Source organism: Crassostrea angulata, chromosome 7, assembly GCF_025612915.1.
Source record: "Crassostrea angulata isolate pt1a10 chromosome 7, ASM2561291v2, whole genome shotgun sequence".
NCBI lineage: Eukaryota > Metazoa > Mollusca > Bivalvia > Ostreida > Ostreidae > Magallana > Magallana angulata.
Window position 1 is genome coordinate 57407845 of NC_069117.1, and position 19116 is coordinate 57426960.

At 34.8% G+C, this 19116-nt stretch overlaps 3 protein-coding genes across 5 annotated transcripts; 1 reads left to right on the forward strand and 2 right to left on the reverse strand.

Annotated features, from left to right (window-relative positions):
- Window positions 1-2582: 2582 nt before the first annotated feature.
- Window positions 2583-6458, reverse strand: LOC128155942 (alpha-2C adrenergic receptor-like). The gene has a single exon (XM_052817844.1). The coding sequence runs from the start codon at window positions 5031-5033 to the stop codon at window positions 3837-3839; it is 1197 nt and encodes a 398-aa protein (XP_052673804.1). The 5' UTR covers window positions 5034-6458; the 3' UTR covers window positions 2583-3836.
- Window positions 6459-7086: 628 nt separating this feature from the next.
- Window positions 7087-9586, reverse strand: LOC128155941 (alpha-2Db adrenergic receptor-like). Of its 2 annotated transcripts, none has more exons than XM_052817843.1 (2): window positions 9336-9586; window positions 7087-8707 (listed from the first exon to the last, which is right to left on the reverse strand). In XM_052817843.1, the coding sequence occupies exon 2, from the start codon at window positions 8642-8644 to the stop codon at window positions 7292-7294; it is 1353 nt and encodes a 450-aa protein (XP_052673803.1). In that variant the 5' UTR covers window positions 8645-8707; window positions 9336-9586; the 3' UTR covers window positions 7087-7291. The 2 variants fall into 2 exon arrangements, with proteins under 2 accessions (XP_052673803.1, XP_052673802.1); XM_052817842.1 differs by having other exon boundaries at window positions 7087-8716; window positions 9336-9585.
- A 3320-nt stretch (window positions 9587-12906) lies between these two features.
- Window positions 12907-18796, forward strand: LOC128155943 (uncharacterized). Of its 2 annotated transcripts, none has more exons than XM_052817846.1 (9): window positions 12907-13283; window positions 13648-13944; window positions 14435-14728; window positions 15170-15466; window positions 15602-15721; window positions 15837-15861; window positions 16476-16558; window positions 17026-17038; window positions 17195-18796. In XM_052817846.1, the coding sequence occupies exons 1-9, from the start codon at window positions 13178-13180 to the stop codon at window positions 17232-17234; spliced, it is 1275 nt and encodes a 424-aa protein (XP_052673806.1). In that variant the 5' UTR covers window positions 12907-13177; the 3' UTR covers window positions 17235-18796. The 2 variants fall into 2 exon arrangements, with proteins under 2 accessions (XP_052673806.1, XP_052673805.1); XM_052817845.1 differs by having other exon boundaries at window positions 12911-13283; window positions 15539-15721.
- Window positions 18797-19116: the final 320 nt, after the last annotated feature.

A 19116-nucleotide genomic window follows, 5' to 3' on the forward strand; every position in this document is an offset into this window, starting at 1 on the left:
TTCAACCTGCCCTGATTTTTATTTCTCAATATTGGCGTTTGCATTTCCGCTGTATTAAATATCATCGAGAAAGATAAGAAATTCATGTTCAATTCAATCAGGTAAGGTTTAATTTACTGATTTAAGAATATTCATATAGATTTACCTATATGAATATTCTTAAATCAGTAAATTAAACCTTACCTGATTGAATTGAACATGAACTTCTTATCTTTCTACGTGTAGATTTTAACTATTATGAATGCAAATATCACAGACGAATTTATATGACGTTTTCAATCTCAATTATTATTGGATTAGTAAAACGAACATAGCGAAATTTTTTTCGAAGGGGGCAGGGGGTCAGAGGAATAACTATGTTTGCTGGGGGAACGGGGGGTTGGGTTGGGTTCCTGGCCTATTTTCAATAAATTTATTATGTAAATATACTTTTTCCGATGGGATCTGGACCCCTCCCATTCCATGTAGATCTGCACATACACCGTGACCAAACATTTCATTCAATAAACTTTCCATGTTTCATAACTTGCTTATAAATCATTGTACAAAATTAATGTTGAAATGTGTCTTTTCATATAAATGTCTAAACAATGAAAAACACTTTGCCGATAAAAAAAATAACTTAAAATTGTATCTTTGTGTGATTAAACCGGTAACGGGCGTCGTATTATAACTTCTTTATATATAACTAAGCTCCTTAACATCCGTTACCATTGATTTTTTAAAATAATACTTAAAAACATATTTACCCAAAAGAAAATATATACAGTTTCCAATGGATGTCGTTACATGTACATGTACTCAATTATGTGCATTGTCAAAATACAATCATATATATTTGTGTATATATGTTATATGATCGATAATCGAATATACTAGTATACAATGTACATGAAGATAAAAAACTTTAAATAACAAATGTTGAGACCTTTCAAAAATGCTGCTGTTGTGGTAAATTCGTTCTTAGTAGTTTTTACTTTACTGTTACGTCATGGATGCCTAGATATTTTAAAATTCCCGATTAGTAGTATTCATATAAAGAATTAAAGATAGTAACGCTTGTTAACGGTAACGCTTGTTAACAAAAAAAATCATATATTTAATTGTTTTCTTGACATCGTTGCTTTATTTAGTTTGAATACCGCCAAAATATGAAGCTATACAACTATTTAAAAGATATATAGGGTGGGATAATTTAGAGTATATTGTTTACGCAGAGAAAAGGTGGTAACGCTTGTTAATCCTTAATCATATGACAGTGAAAAGAATCGGATAGATGCCGAGTTTTTTAACAATGCAAATGCCATATAGTAAAAACGGATTATATACTTAATTGCCTACAAAATAGATATATTTAAATGAAACTTGATTCATAAAAGATCGTTTTTGGTTTATAACGCTTGTTAATGCTAACATTGCGACAGGTTTTATAAAACCTTGGTTAAAATAATATTGACAAGTGGCAAATACTGTAGTCTTTGAAATGTTAGATATTTATTAAAACAAAAATCTATATTTTTATTTTTTCCTTCCCCGACTTCAGCAGCTGAAAATTGGAGAAATATTATCACTACCCGATATGGCGACATATGGAAATAACTGTGACATCTATAATTTGGCTATTGAAATAATAATAATTCATTTAAAAAACAAACGACAAACTAAATTGGAAGCAAACGCATGTCAGTCGATGCTAGTATTCCGATTACTCAAGACACTAACAGGAATTCTATTTAATAAATATTGTATATGGGTTCAAATTTCGATAAAATCGTGTCTTTGAATAAAATATAGCTTGAATAATAATTGATTATAGATACGGTGTGTTATTACTTCTATGTACCGTGGCTTGCAAGTGCTAAACAACTCACTTCCGATGTAAACACATGTAGTGAACAAAGCGTGACTTATACTGCTCCCTCGCGTGTCGTTACCCACAAGACATTGAGTATACGTCAGCCATTCATCGTACAGAAATCATGCATCCTCACATTTTGGTTTCGGTTCCTGTTCCACGAAACTTTTGTTAATGTAATTGTCTTGTGAACATTAGTTTTCATCTTCATCAGATGCAGGCACGTATACGTAGCATTCTGGGGGGGGGGGGGGGGGGGTGCAAACTGATCCAAGAAAAAAAGACAAGAAAATAATATGAAAGGGAAATTCACTTAGCCGATCACAAAGACCTAATCTGGGGGGGGGGGGGGGGGTATTACCAATTATGTAATAGATAAAATCGCTTTTTACTGTTCAAGTTCTTTATTTCAATAAATATTAAATTTATTGGCAATGAGCTACTATATAAACAAAATAAATCACATTACAAATAGGCACACACAGAAACACAAAAAAATCATAATACACAATCTGCATTTAATTCAAAATATGACATATCAACGAACCTCCAATATATGGCGGCGGTGCCACACACAGTCAATTAGCATTCGGATCACGCTCGCCCTTTTCCGTAACCGATAATATATATATATATATATATATATATATATATATATATATATATATATATATATATATATATATATATATATATATATATATATATATATATAAAATTACTTCAGACAAACAAAGTTATCTCAAAAATGCTAATACATTTTATAAAAGCTGTCTGTATATTAAACAATTTTATTATTCTCACATAAAGGATATTTAAATTACTGTGAATTTAATAAAATACAAATGAATAGATATTTCAAACATGAAAATAACTCTCTTACTGTAAATAATGCAAGGTATCACTCACACGTTTCACACTTGAACACTCTCAAGGGCGTCAGCGAAGCGAGACTCCGTATAAACTTGTAAAAATTAGTTTAAAATAAGTAAATAAATAATTTCACAAATTAGTCTCACTTTGTTGATTATCGTAATAAAATAGAAAACAACTAGATAAATGTTCAAAAGATATTTTTAATAAGTTTTAAGAGACATAATCTAAAAAAAAAAAAAGGAATTTGCGCTGAATAATAACTCTATAAATAGAATAAACACAGGTAAAAAATACGGTACGCGATTCGCGCAAATACCACGAATAATTGTAACCATTAAATTAACTCAAATTTCAATATTATTTTTGTTAATTTTACTACCTTTATATTTTCGTACTAGCCAAAATGTGGGGTTGGGGCAACTACATGTACATCTTTATTCAGTTTTTATATGTAAATATACAGGTAAGTAATATCATTGCTTGCTGCGATAAAATTGGGGGGGGGGGTGCGTATGTACTGATGCTGCGTGCCTGAAGTTTACGTCCCTTATTTTTGAGCATGCGGATAGATAAAATCAGTTCTGTTTGTGAGATTTACCGGTAAATCAAGACAAATATATCTATCAATATACGAGGAGCCATTTGTACTAACTGCGTGAAAAACTAGGAAAACGTTGGAAGTGAATATGACCATATTGAAATACCATTTGGGATATCTTATTTTTAAATTGTTTTAAAACTGTACCGGTTCTTCATTTTACTGGAAGATTTGTTACATTTTGTATGTATCTTTTCATTCAATATTATATTATTATTATTCACAAATTATCTTTTCCCTCACAATGTTGTTAATCAACGCATTTGCATGTTTGAAATGGACAACTTGGCCACATTACCCCCCCCCCCCCCCCCAAAGGAATTTTTTAAAACAATTATTAAAACCGACAAATATTTATGATATATGTATACATATATTTGACATTAGGTTTACACACAAAAAAAACAAAAACAAAAAAACAACATGCAATTGAATTGACAAAGATGGTAGTAAAATTCCTCAGAGATGGAATATCAAATTTTAGAGTAAATGTGAAAGTTTTCTCATTTAGTTTCTGGTGAAACAATTGTTACATGCCCGGGCGATCTTTGTAGGTAAGCTTTTGATGGCGTTCCTGGCCTTGTCGTTCACGATGCTGTAAACTATAGGATTTGTCGCGTGTCCGAGAAAGAAAAAATATCGGAATATCAGGAAATCACACACGTTAAACACTGCAAGGAAGAATGGGATCCAACAGATGACGTAGATAGACGTACAGACAAACAGCATGGTCCAAGTCTTTCTACTAACATGCGTCCTGGGGGCTCCGTTCTGTCTCCTCAAGTTTCTGCCTCCCCCTCTCCTTCTAGTTTCATCCATTCCACTTCCATGTGACGCCGTCGAAAATTTCTGAACTGTTGTAGATCCTGCGTCATTTTCTGGTGTGGAACGGGACTCTGTTCGTGTGCCTCGCATGGGAATGTTTTCTGATGGAGACGGATTATTCTCTTTCTCACGCTTGGTAATACTGCTCTTTGGGTGACCACCATTGAAGGACATTGAGTGCCTGAGTCGCTTTTTATGGGTATAAAGTAAGACATACACAATTATATACGATACAACTAGCAGCAGGAGTTCCGCTGAAAACAGGAATGAGAGGAAGTCTCGGTATATTCCACTTCCGGTCTTCCCTAGAATGGACGACGTGTATCGACAGTACTCTGGGGTGGCGGTTTCATTCACCATTTCAATGGTGCTGTTTTTCGTATTTTTTGCATTTTCGGCGGACTCCCTGTGGCTGTGTGATTTTACCTCAAATATCATGGCTGCTGGAATGGAGGAAATGACGGAGACCAACAACAGGGCTAGAATAAGCCCAGTTTTTATCTTCTCGTTTACTTTTCTCTCCATTGGTTTCCATACCATCAGTAAGCGTTCTCCAGCGATCAAAAGTAAAATTGAATTCGAAAATATGACCAATGAATGACGTATCACCTCCATTCCATGGCAACTGACGTCATCGCTGACCAGATTGAACTCAAACAAAATTGTATAAGGAATGAGTATGACACAAATGATCAAGTCCACAACAGACAGAGTTAAAATGTACTTACGGACCGCGAAAGCCTGGGTATTGACAAAATAAATTGCGATAATAAGAATGTTCCCCACCGCACCACACACGGCAAATGACGTCATCATAACAACAAACAGAGTGTATTCATAGTCTGCCCTGATGGGAGTGTTAGGCTCATCTAAAACCATCGTATTTCTCTTGAAAATATCGCTCAGAATTATATCAAAAAATAATATTGTAAATGTATAATAAGTTTTATCGATTCATTATATATAGTACATATGAGAGACCACATGTGATAGGGTCACATTTTGGTCTTTCACTTTTAATTTATTGGTGATGTTGACGCGCTGTTCCGGGTGACGAACTGACTTTCTCTTTACCACCTGTCTCAACTCACGCACAAGTCTACTCATCCATTTCGTAATCAATGAAATAAGATGTATTTTCGGGAGTTTAAACTGTATTTATAAGTAAATTGGATTTTCAGCAATAACATTTACAACAATTTGTTAAAATTTAAGAGTTGAATCAATATTTTTAGAGATAACTTTGGCGGGAAGGGCATACTTGCACTTGTTTCCGGTGATACAACTGATGTGTAAACAATTGATATCACCAGCTATTTATAAATCGTTTATTCATTTCATCGTTGTTGTTTTTGAATTTTGTTTAAAAACAGTAGTGTTGTGTGTAATTTCATTAATGCATTTTTTGGCCATAAATATGATTTGTATTAAAAAAATTATTAATCAAAATTATCTGTTTCTCAGGTAAAGAGCGACAACTTTGTACATGTATGATAGCAAGATATGTGTAACCTATCTGACATACCCTATAGCTGAAGTAATTCATTGTCACTAAGTCATGACCCTGAGTTCACTCGTGGCCAGCCTGCCCAGTAAAATCAAGTAATATTGGCGACATATTAAATTATTCAAAAAAACTAAAAACAACAAACTACCGGAATGAATTGTTGTTACTCACACGGGCATATTGGTCATATATTTGTCACCCCCCCCCCCCATTCCCTCAAGAGTAAAGCTATAATTAACGTTGGTGTACTAAGCCTTCTATCTGATGCATGCGTCATTACTGCATCAGTAATTTTAAAAAGGTTGTTTTTAAAACTCCTCAATATAAGTCTTGTATTGAATTAAAAATGCTGTAAAATTTTCAGTTAGCGTATTTTTTTAAAAACAGATTTTGAATAGTTGGTATGCAACAATCTTCTCATTTTTCTAAAGATAAATTTTCTGCAGATTCACTAAAGGGGCATGCATTTGGTGACGATTTTGACATTTTTTTTCTCTCGTTTTTTATTGTTTTCAGTTTTTTCAAATGATAACCTAAATTTGAGTGCCAGTCAGTTATAAGCAAGATACAGAGCTCGCAATTCATTGTTCTGTGAACAAGGCTCGTGTCATGATTTTGCGTACATTGGTTAATATACCGGTAAATATTCTTGTTTCAAGCGAATTTTTCTATCTGCTAGTTCGTTTTGAACATAAATAGATTTTAGCGTTTGTCACTTACATGTAAACAATAAAATGCTTTCTTTGGTGAATCATGCAGGATATGAAGATGGCAACATTGCAGAAAAAATACATAACCCGCCTTAGCGGGTTATGTAATTTTTTTTTTGCAATGATCGCTACCTTCATAATGATAAGTTCCCGTAAGAAATAGAGGGAATCGTATTCGGTAGGTGTAAATATATTCATTTAAGGTCTAAACCGGGAGTTTTTTGTCTATATTCAAATTGTAAACAAAAACATGATCAGAGCTTTGTTTACATACGTACATAACACAGACTACATACGTACATAACACAGTACATAACACAGATAACATACGTACATAACACAGATTACATACGTACATAACACAGATTACATACGTATATAACACAGATTACATACGTACAATACACAGATTACATACGTACATAACACAGATTACATACGTACATAACACAGATTACATACGTACATAACACAGATTGAATTATGAGCTCTGTATCTTGCATAAAACTCGACGACTGACATTCAACTTTTGGTTGACTACTAAAAATGCCGTGAACGCAGGACCCCTGAAGTTTTGAAAATGAATTAAACGTACATTCTACAACTTCAAATATAGGACAACATTATAGATATAAAGGATATCGTTTTTTTGTGGTTTTTTTATTATCATCGGTTGGGTCAAATTTTCGATCGAGAGAAAGCCAACGTATCTAAATACAGACTGCCATAATTCTTCAAATAAGAGTAATATAGCTACATCATATGGGTTGTAAAACAGTGGTTGACATCAAATATCATTATTACGGTAAAACTGTGTTACTTTCGTTAAAAAAATGGAAGAAAATGTCAGTCTGTTTTACGACCAAAAGAAAAATAACATCGGGCAAGATCACATATTATACTGGCATACTCCAGAGCAGCTATTTGGTTGTAGAAAAAGAAGTGCTGGAATAGGTCCGATTTGGGGTGAAACCAGTAGGTCTGGAAGACTTCCCAAACAGTAGTTCCTTGATTTGTTTCCTCACTTTAACGTTTACAATACTGTATATGACTGGGTTTGAAGCTTGTCCAATAAAAAAGAAATATTTCAAAACTAATGACCTATACACGTTTAAGATGTTGACGCTGAATGGTATCCAACAGACGATGTACAGAAACGTACAAATGGACAACATTGTCCACGTTTTAGTATCAACATGGGACCTCTTCTGTGCGGCTGAACTGCCCCTGGAAGTGGTTGAACCTCTCTTGTCACGCGGGTTGCCGGATTTTGGAAGGGTTCTCCCGTTATCCAGTTCTATAGGATCATCTTGAAGTCGCTCGATTTCATTGTGTCTTGACGTACATGGACACGTGGTCGACTCGAATTCTTGTTCATGTGTATCGGTAATAAATGGACGTTCAATGGTTTTTGATGTTCCACAATATTTGCTCTGGTCAATGTTTGAAAATGTACCTTCCAGTTTGGCATCAACTATATTCTTTGAAAATTGTTCGTTGCCATTGGAATCTTCTTGGGGGTGACAAGTTTGGGTTGAGTTTTTATCAGAGAATTCTCGTATATTTTGTTCATTTTTATTCGTTTTTGGTTTATTTGGGACCTTTGGTGTACGGATCGATCCCACAAAAACTCCAGTGAGCTTTTTTCTTTGTCTGTAAATTCCCACATAGATAAGAATATAAGATACTATTAAAAACAGTACTTCAAAGAAGACTGAAATAGCGATAACTTTCATATAAACATCACTGCCAGTTTCTCCTAGAATTGAGGTTGTATAGGAACAGTACTCTTGTAATACTAGGGAAGTGTTACCGGATGAATCACAGTGTGTGCTAACCTTATACACGGCCGCTGAGGGACTTGCACAGGCGATGGAAAATATAAAAAATCCGATTATACAGACCCTCTTTGTTCTATTGGTCACGATTTTCAACGGTTTCCACACAAGAAGGAATCGCTCCGAGGCTATAAACATAAGGACCAAATTGGAATACCCTATCAGCGTGTGGCGGATGATTTCGAGGGCGTGACAGAGGAAGTCGTTGGTGACCAGCCTCAGTTCGAACACGATTGAGTAGGGGGCCACCAATACCATCACCACCAGGTCCACGACAGCCAGGGTCAGGATGTAGGTCCTCTTAGGGAAGTGTTGTTTGTTGGATACGAACACGGCAATCACCAGAGCGTTACCGACGGCCCCGCACAGAATGCTAATGGACGTGATGATGATGAAAACCAGGAAGTCGCCATCAATGAGGTCCCCCTGGACCATGTTTGTTCTGTTTTCTGGAGACTCAGGTGTGTTCACTTCTTCTTGTGTGGCTCCGCGGGGATGCTTAATGAACTGAATAGAACGAGAAGTATTAAGTAATATGCAGATGATTATATTTATGAGTAAAGCTGACATAGTATTATTGTTTTACAAATTTACGCTGGTACATAATTCAATTGGATTCTTCCTCTACCTGTTTGGCATAAACTCTTAATGACTATAGTTTTCGGACATTCTAGGATTTCATGGAATATACTAAAACACTTGTTCAAACTGGCGAGTGACTCAGACAGATTAAACCGGGTAATTTAAAGCATAATTAAACAGGCAGTCATTAAGTGAATCGTGACAGCCTTGAGTTGAGGTGATTGAGTGGGTAGTATAATTAGTGAAACAAAAATATAAACTGGGGTCAATCGGGTATTATTAACGGCTATCTCTGCTTGCGATTACGTTATGCATATTCGAATTGAACGCATTTTTCTAAATAAAGGCTCGTTATTTACACAATCATATACATGTATTAGCTGTTTAGTTCGAACAAAAGTAACTGTGGCACGAGAAAATATCATACCAAATGAAAGTTATATACAGTATATTCAATGAACCAAGTCGATTAATGTTTGAAGTGAGGTGTGCATAGTCGTACTGTGTTAAAAAATTCAACTGAAGCCAGTTGAATAAGTTTTACCTCAAATATTTTGTCGCAGTTTACATAGAACTGGGTCCCTCCTGACTACGTGAAATGCCTGCCCCGAACAGTGTTACAATCGACAATTGAACCACATATTTCAAACGACGACCACACCACAAGCCCCAGGGCCATGGAACTCTGTGATACCGTTTTTAGCGTGGACGAAGAGATCTCACTCAAGACCCGAACTGGTCACATTGCTCCTGCTAATCGGCCCACTCAGTAAAAGACCTAAAGCAGTTAAAACCACGCTTCAAGAATTAACGAAATGGGCGCAGCTTGCTATGACAAAGCGAAAACAACAAATTCTTAATTCTATTCAATGTTAAGTAACACCACTCTACGGCCGGCCGTGTCTCCGGGGTACATGTAATCGCGAACAACGGACTCGTATATAAGTATAAGGAGGCTATTACACAATCAGTCTGACATAAACTTAAAATACTCGTAATATCTTCCAGATCTATGGACATACGTAGGGGGAGGGGGTACTTTTATTTGTGTTTGGGTGGGTGGGTTGGGTTGGGTGTGTGTTGTTGATGGATGGGTTGGGTGGGTGTTGTGGATGGGTGGGTGGGTGTGTGTTGTGGATGGTTGTTGTGGATGGGTGGGTGTGTGGGTGTGGGTGTTGTGGATGGGTGGGTGGGTGTGTGGGTGTTGTGGATGGATGGGTGGGTGTGTGTTGTGGATGGGTGTGTGGGTGTTGTGAATGGGTGTGTGTTGTGGATGGGTGGGTTGGGTGGGTGTTGTGGATGGGTGTGTGGGTGTTGTGGATGGCTGGGAGGTGTGTGTTGTGGATGGGTGGGTGTGTGGGGGTGTGTTGTGGATGGGTGGGTGGGTGTGTGTTGTGGATGGGTGGGTGTGTGGGTGTGTGTTGTGGATGGGTGGGTGGGTGTGTGTTGTGGATGGGTGTGTAGGTGTTGTGAATGGGTGTGTGTTGTGGATGGGTGGGGGTGTGTGGGTGGGTGTTGTGGATGGGTGTGTGTGTTGTGGATGGTTGTTATGGATGGGTGGGTGTGTGGGGGTGTGTTGTGGATGGGTGGGTGTGTGTTGTGGGTGTGTGTCGTGGATGGGTGGGGGTGTGTTGTGGATGGGTGGGGGTGTGTTGTGGATGGGTGTGTGTGTGTGTGGGGGGGGGTGTTGTGGATGGATGGGGGTGTGTTGTGGATGGGTGTGTGTTTTGTTTGGGTTGGTGGATGGGTGGGTGGGTTGGGTTCAACGGTTTATCACAGTTACTACACCATGCAAATCTATTTAGTTCTAAAATAAACGTCCTTATTGAGCATTTTTCGACTTCAAGAAAGCTTTTGACTCAATTGCTTGATCCAGATTATGGTTAAAGTTATATAAAGTGGGCATTCACGGAAAATAATTAAATGTTATAAATCTTTATATAATGCTGACATGTTAAATCTTGTATTATCTTTAAGTGATCATTTTTGTAACAATGTCGGTCTTATGCAAGATGAAGTGTTTTCTCCTATTCTCTTTCATTAATCTCTATGTAAATTAACTTTCTGCATTGTAAAATCTGGATGAATACCGCACGAACTATTACCGTTAAATTGTTTCCTGCCAATGTATGCAGACTACATGATGGCACTTTTCTCTGAATCAGTTGAAATGTACTATGATAATATTACAGAACTTGAAACTTGCGTAATAATGTTGAAAAATATACTAGTAAATAGCGTTTTTTTAATAAGGACAAAATCAAATGTAACTAAAAACGGTTCATTGGCAATTATGTTTTAGAAATTATGTTACATTTTTTTTTATTTGGGAATTATCTTTCAATAAAGTGATTAATTTACAAGGGCTGAAAAGCAATTGTCTGGCCAGGGCAGAAATGCAAAGTTTTCTTTAAGGTAAAATATTAGGGGCATGCTGCTTAATCATGAATCAATGTTGCCAGAATTTGTTATATTGGTGGTGTCATTTATCATGCATCAGAATTTGGGGAACCCACAAACTCAAGTTAACAATGTTGAAAAACTTCATCTTGATTTTTGTAAGCAAGATATGGGTGTGAAAAAGTCTACATTTAATGCTGATGTATAAGCAGAGTTAAGTAGATTACCACTCATTACAAAAGCCTTTTTTTAGTTTTGAAATTTTGGAAAGATATAATGGTATTTTTCAAAAGTATAATGAGGAAATGTACATAAACTGCGAGTTATATGAGCATAAAAACTTGGCTACTGATGTCAAGAAAATTTTTATGAACTTGAGCTAAATGAAGGTTGGTTTCAACAACAAATTGAGTTACATTTAAAGTCATAAATCAACAAATCTACTACCTTGCTAAACAATATAAATTCGGTAAAATAGACAACTCGCAGACATGTAAGTTTTATAAATATTTAGTTGATGGATTCCATCTTCATTTTATCTTATCTAGCCATCGGAACTGGAAGGTACAATAATAGTTATACAAATAGCTCAAAGGAATTTTTTTTCATTTATGTAAAATTTATGTTAAAAACGATTTCCACTTCATCTTAGTGTGTCTAGTTTATGCTGAATACCGTAACAAATATATCAAAAAGTGTTTCTATGAGAAACCATCGATGTTCAAACTGCTACAACTGTTGAATAATGAGAATTTTAAAGATACACTGTATGTGTAACCTCGGCAAATATGTTAACTATGTTGAGGCTATTTTTCGAGAATTGTGCATTTTCCACAGATACGTGGAAGTGAAATATTTTGATTTACTTGTATGATTCATAATCAAAACTGTGCACTTTTTTGGTCAAGTTGTTGAAATTGTTTTTTAATGGGTGAGGCGGACATATGAAGTCCACGAAAATTGAAACGCCATTTATTCTATTGAATCCATAAAGTATGTACATGTAATTGTTAAACGTAGTATAAAGTGAACCATGCCATCAAAAGCTCTAAAACCAAGCTGTTGAGGTTTCCTTTTAGTAAATTATAACTTTAAAATCATTGCATTTGGAGTGCTTATGTTTCAGATGCACCCTCGACTCTCCCATACTTATCGATATATTCATATTTCTTAAAAGCAAGCACCTTTTGACAAATAGACGTGTAATTAATTTTTACTCAATATAAAGCTTTGCGTTCATTTTGTCTACAGCTGAAGAGGTTCCTCCGTATCAACGAACCCCTTTATATTTTTTTCAGATTTTTAAATCTTCAAAATAAGTCTGTAGCTGCGCAGTTCGACAGCTATTAAAGTGATTAAAAAGGCATTTCTTTTTTGCATAAGTTGCATACAAAACAACATGTAGAATCTCATATTTATTGCTTTTATATTTCTTGGCAGTTCAAGAAATGTTTACACTCTTTATCATCAAATGTACATGACCGCACATCCCCCCTAAAATAACCTTATATGAGAAGTAATTATAATACATTGAAAGAATAAATGTATAACAGAATCATTGTAAGATGCTATTTCTAAGGCTTTAAAATGTTTAGGTATGATAAATACATATAAGGAAATAGCTATGAAGATGTTTAAAAGGGGGACTTAACCATGTTAACAACACGATTTCCTTTTGGCATCGCACCGACTCTAGCCAATTGGTCCTCCTTAAGTTGTTCCTTGTACCATTGGCTATATATTATGATATTATAGACCGGTTGCTTACAAAGAAGGTCTAAATGTATTTGTAGATTTTATATGTATCTATTACAGATGTAAGTAGACTGAAATGAAACTTAAAATACGTATTTTCTGATAGAATGAAAATTGAAAGACTATTACATCACGGGAGAAATCTTAATAGCAGCGAATAAGAAATTGATAAATTTAAATACAGTCAGTAGATGCACTTAGAACACAATTATAATCTTGTGTACATGCAACATGAAACGTACACACTCTTTCAGAATGTCGGAAAAGGAGAATTCTAGTGTATACATATATTTTTTTAACTATCTGGTTGTCTTCAGTTTGATGCTTTCTTTATCAGGTTGGTTTATGTTTTTTACACCAGAGGTATGAGGAAAAGTTAGAAATTCATCAAATTATTTTTATATAATATTGATCATTAAATGGTTTTTTTTTTTCGAAATGTATGGTAAAGTACAGGGTGTCGCTAGAAAAAAAGCTGACAGTTATTAAAAGCATGGATTTAGTTACTTACTAGTCAACTAAAATGGTTTGAAAAGTTTATACGCCTGTGCGGTTCACTTCAAAGAGTGAATTATCTTTTTTAAAATGATCGGAAATAAATTTATTCCAGAAGCTGTCATAAAAGAACCTAATTTTATGCATTCATTCTCTTTATTTCACTATTTTTAAATATTCTAAATGTATATAACATGTTGTTGTAGATACAGTTTCCCGGCCAGAAATAGAGGCTTTATATCCTACTGATACAAAAGTGTTGGAAAGCCAGCCCATATCTTTTCAGTGTACACTGCCATCATCAATTAAAATCCCGGTAAAATGGACGTGGAGTTGTGGTTCTGATAGAAACCGCAAGCCAAAGATATCATCGAACACTAGTTCAGAATTGACGTTCTATGCAACAAAGGACGACGACAAAACCCAGTGTTCATGCAGAGCCGAGTCCCTCTCTAATGAAATATACAACGGAATGTCTTACCCTTTGGATATTAAAGTTTCTTGTGAGCATTTAAGTAAATCAAAAGATGCCATACAATGCAAGGAGGTTACCATTTTTTCTGTATGATTTGTAGAAAAAAGACAAAGTATGGTATTTTAAGGCGAGCCAATATTTAGACAGCCGAAATCATGAAACAATGTTTTCGCCAATAATCTCCGAGATTTTATCTAATTCAATCCTTTTTTTTTTGGCATTAAGTTTAGATAAAAAGTTGAAATGATTTCTAACTGAATTATAGCAAAGTTAAGAAATACTGAAAAAGTTAAGAATACTTTTATTGTAGCATTAGTATCAATCTATGGAAATCAATATAGCAAGCTACATGTATTCAGTCCAAGTGATGACAATTGTGAATGAAATTACAACCCCCACCTTCCTCATCATTATGTTTACGGTAAATCATTCCTGTTTACACGATAAAGACCCTAATGTAGGATCCTTATTTATATGTTCATTCCATGACGACGTTAGGGTTTTTCTACCTATTTCAGATGTACCACGTGATCCACCAATATTGGTTACCTCGCCAAAGACATCGTTGGCGGAAGGGCAAAAATTTAACTTCCGTTGCGATCTCAAGTATCCAGGAAATCCACCCATGATATGGACATGGAGATGTGGTGAAAGAACCTTATTTCCTAGTCAGTTCAATAATATGGGTGCTTCATCTGAGATTACATTTGAAGCAGAGGCCTGGCAAAATGGACTATCTTGTCTCTGTATTGCCTCTAGCCCACGATTCGGTTACAACATCTCGTCAAAAGGACAAAGCATTGCCGTATTGTGTAAGTTGGTGCATGGATATGATTTTTTAAAATAATATATAGCTGCTTGGAAAAGTACTGAAAAACTAGAAATAATACTCTGCAACTACGAATTTATATCTCCGCAAACATTAAATAGTATAACAAAGTTTACTGGAGAATCAATAAATTTGTGAAGGCTATTTTTCGAGGATTGTCCATTTTTCACTGGTACATGAAAGTGAAATATTTCTCATTGACATGTTTGATTCATAATCAAAATTGTGGACTGTTTTCTGAAAGTTGTTGAGGTTGTTTATTTATTGGTGACACAACGTGCTAACGAAGGCCACGAAAATTGAGTCGCCATTTATTTTACTGATTAGTATATATATTTTTTTAATCGTAAAATAAAGTGAAACATGACAACAAAATCTTTAAAACCAAGCTGCTTCGTTTACGATGAGAGTGCTTATGTTTCAGATGCACCCCTTGACTTCCCGGTTCTTATCAATATAAGCAATACTCACGTGGACGAGGGCACGGCCGTCACCCTGCGTTGTCATGTGACGTCTGGGGGTAACCCGCCTCTGTTCTGGTCCTGGTATTGTGGCGACATGCCGATGGAGCGGGGGCTCAGTGATGGCGGGAACTGGTCCGAGGTGACCTTCATAGCCACCAAGATGTACCACCAGAGGGCGTGCTATTGTCGACTAAATTCAACGTCAGAAAAGATCAAATACGACAAAAGATCTCAAAAGAAATTCATAACCCTCAAAAGTAAGAGCAGTTTGATAATTTGGTAATTAATTATTTTTTTCCATGTTATGTTGTGAATATATTTACTTTTAGCTGGACACATATGTTTCCCCTTACCTGCCTTTGTTGTCACTACAAGTCTTCTGTTACTAACAGTGGTAATTGTATCCTTCATTGTACTATTCCGAAACCATCGCCTCAGAGAAAGACTTCTAGCTATAAAGATGCTTACCTGCAACTGCTTTGAGAATTTGTGTAAATCTCCACCACGCAGAGGTAAAAATTCTAGGTTTCTGATTTATTATTTTTTTTTTGTTTACATGTGTAATTGTTAACTCATTTCTAACATCTTCAAGCTTTTGAAAATGATATGATTTAATCTCCATTTCAGTTGATCCTCCGCAACCAAGAATAAGGTATGATATCTTGAAGACACACAAATGATGATTTGAACTTCTATTTATTGCTTCATAAGAATATGAAGAAACAAGCATTGTGGAAAAAACTGTCAATTTTATTTATCTATTCATTTTGTAATTTTTGTTGCTTTTTTACAATGATTTTTTCATAACCCGTATGAACCACCCATTTAAAAATTTGATTGTTTTTTATCGATCACTTTGTTGCGTTCAAAAGAAAGGCCAAAACTGCCTTGTCTTCAGACCAAACATTTCTAGCATTTCGTTGATTTCTACTGTTGATTGATACTATTAATATATCGAACGATCTTGTTTCAGTAAACGAATGTTAAACTTTGAAAGTATAAGGTAATGCATAATTTAACCATACAAACAACCACATATGCAAAACATATATCTATTATTAATTTGTTGAGGTCTATTTTGCTCGTGGAAGCTCGATTAGTTTATTCCTTTGCCTTTAAACTGAACCTGAAATTGTCGTTGACAAAACCGCGTGTATGCATAAAACCTCCAAAGCTTTTTAACTATGAAAAGCAAAAAATAAATACTCTGTGGATGTGGGTATAATTATATGATTAAAATCATGTGGTTGTTCAATTCCATTGCAGGGACAGCGATGGCAAGACACTCACGTTTATAGATGAACACACCTATGAGGCCGTTCATCGCCAAAGGAAGAAAGTCAAGAAAGGTAAAAATATATTTACAACCATAAAACACATTAAAACATGTATCATGGAGAAGTTTCCATACCGAACAAAGAAGTTACTTTGAACACCGACTGTGGTTCTTAGTCAAGCATTAAAGAAAAGCATGGACACTCAAACACCAATCATATTTATGCATGCCATTGCATTCACTATGAAAACAATCCACATTCCTAAAACCTCGCGTAGTAACATATTAACAGACAACGAGTAAACATTTCTGACACCATATGAGCTACTAATAAAGACTTTGATGAATGATATAAAATTTCGAACGCCACAAATTCCGACTTCACAGATATAGTAAAATGTTATTATGTAAATCAATGACGTACTGATTTTTTTTATTGGTAACGACGATCTATTTTAGTATCGTGTATCAAAATTTACACAAGTATGCTTAATTCTGAAACACTGTTATTCTAACCAAATTTTATAACTTTTGTTTTAGGGAAACGAAAAAGGTAGGTTTAAACTAAATTCACAAAGTGCTTAATAAAGAAATTGGGTGCTACTCATTTACTCCAATAAAAAAGATTCACTTTCATTATGTTTTTAAAATTCTGATAATCGGTTTATATTTAATCGTAATTTTGCAAGTTTTGCCTTTTAATTTTCAGAACCCATACATACGAGAATACAGTTGTGAAGTTTGCGTAAAATTTGCTCTCACTCTCAAATACTTGGCAAAACGATTTCATTGTGTTTCCAAATCATATACATGGGGAAATCTCAAACAAATCATCATCTTTGACCAAGAAATCAATCCAATTACGATCGAGATTATCCAATATTCTGGTAGAGCATCGGAATATTTCAAGTTTTCAATGAATGTGGGATTAATGTACATCTTTTTCCTTTATTGTCGATAGGGGTATACGGTTTTGATGTTATATTTGATGAAATGTAGAACATGCATTGATTGTCCCAAAATCAATGGACGAGCGAGGTTTTCCATTAACTGAAGCCATGCACAGGAATTTTAAATTGTGTGGGAGAACTCGTTTTCCAATACTCAGTCACAACTACTGTTACCTGTCCTTCGTACAGTATTTATCAATTGATATAAAATTGGTTATCATTAAGGTATCCAGGCATTTTACAAATTATTACAGAATTTTTCAGCAAAAATATAATGCAAAAAATCCAAAAAAGTGATAATATATGTAAAACATTTAATAGGTACAATGCGGTTTGAACCTTATATCTTGAACCGTGACATTTTGTTGGCTTTGATACCACTGAGCCATATGCTTTAATGAACATTGACATGTAATATAAACACTACACGATTTATTCACTTTTCATATGAATGACTTTTCTCAAACCTATGATACATGTAAATATGATTTGCTGATACATTGAATGTATGTATGTATAAGTTATCGAATATTGCTAAGGATTGGGCAACGTTAACCTACTTGTATATTGACGTAGTTTTATGCTCAATGCATAGTTAATGAAGATATCCAGATTTCTTAATTATTTTGTTTTGTATTAGTCTCTTTGTATACTAGTATATGTGTGTTCAAAGTTCAGTTAAATTAGAATATACCTCTTTACAAATGATTCATTCTATTGACAGAGTACAGCTTAATGCCTGATTTTCAAACTCCAAACGTGGTATATATTGTGACCTTTTAAAGATGATTTACAGGTCACTTGATCCATAAATCAGATAGTTTATCAAGAACCCTATGTCTGTTTCACCAACGTTTTGAATTTACATTGTGATAGAATGTGTCCTATTGTAAACCTCATCGATTTTATTGGACAAAGAACGCCACACTACATGATTAAACATCTTATTCTAATATTTTGTCTTGTTTAAAACATCTGGTAGAAAAATAATGCAAAATTTTGTTGACTTTGGATTGATAATCCATATTATATCTGAGGTAAACAAGAAGATGCAGACTATTTCATTTTGTCTGCTAAAATATTTGTCAGTGCTTATTTTAGTCTTGGTTTAGATATCATAGATATGAAATCTCGACTTTTGGGCACAACAATCTGTCCTAAGAATTAGTTAGCGCCAGTTGTTCATGAATCTTGGGGATTTCTGTATGTTCAAATAGTTGTATTATATTAATTGAAAATGTATTACTATGTTATTTTGACTGGATGACGACTGTTTTTGTTAAGAAAATAAAAACTTGCTTTCATCTTTTTGAATGTTTGTAAATAAAATGTGATTTAAGAAAAACAATCCAATTAAAATTAGACTCTATACATCTTGATCATTTTTATTTCTTTTTTTCCGGGGGGGGAGGGGGGGGGGGGGTGGGTGTTGTTTGGGGGGGGTTGTTTGTTTTTTTTTGGAGGGGGTGTTTGTTTTTATTGTTGTTTTTTTTTTTGGTCGCTATTTGATCAAACTGTGTGAGAGATCTAAGTTAGATTAAGATATATTGCACACAAAAAAAATGTGTGAATTTTTGACATTGGAAAAGTTTGCACGAGGAAGTTTAATTAATTACGGTATTTAAAAAGACAACCTAGCCCTTTATCATATCAAACTTAATGTTTAGCGATCCATTCAATG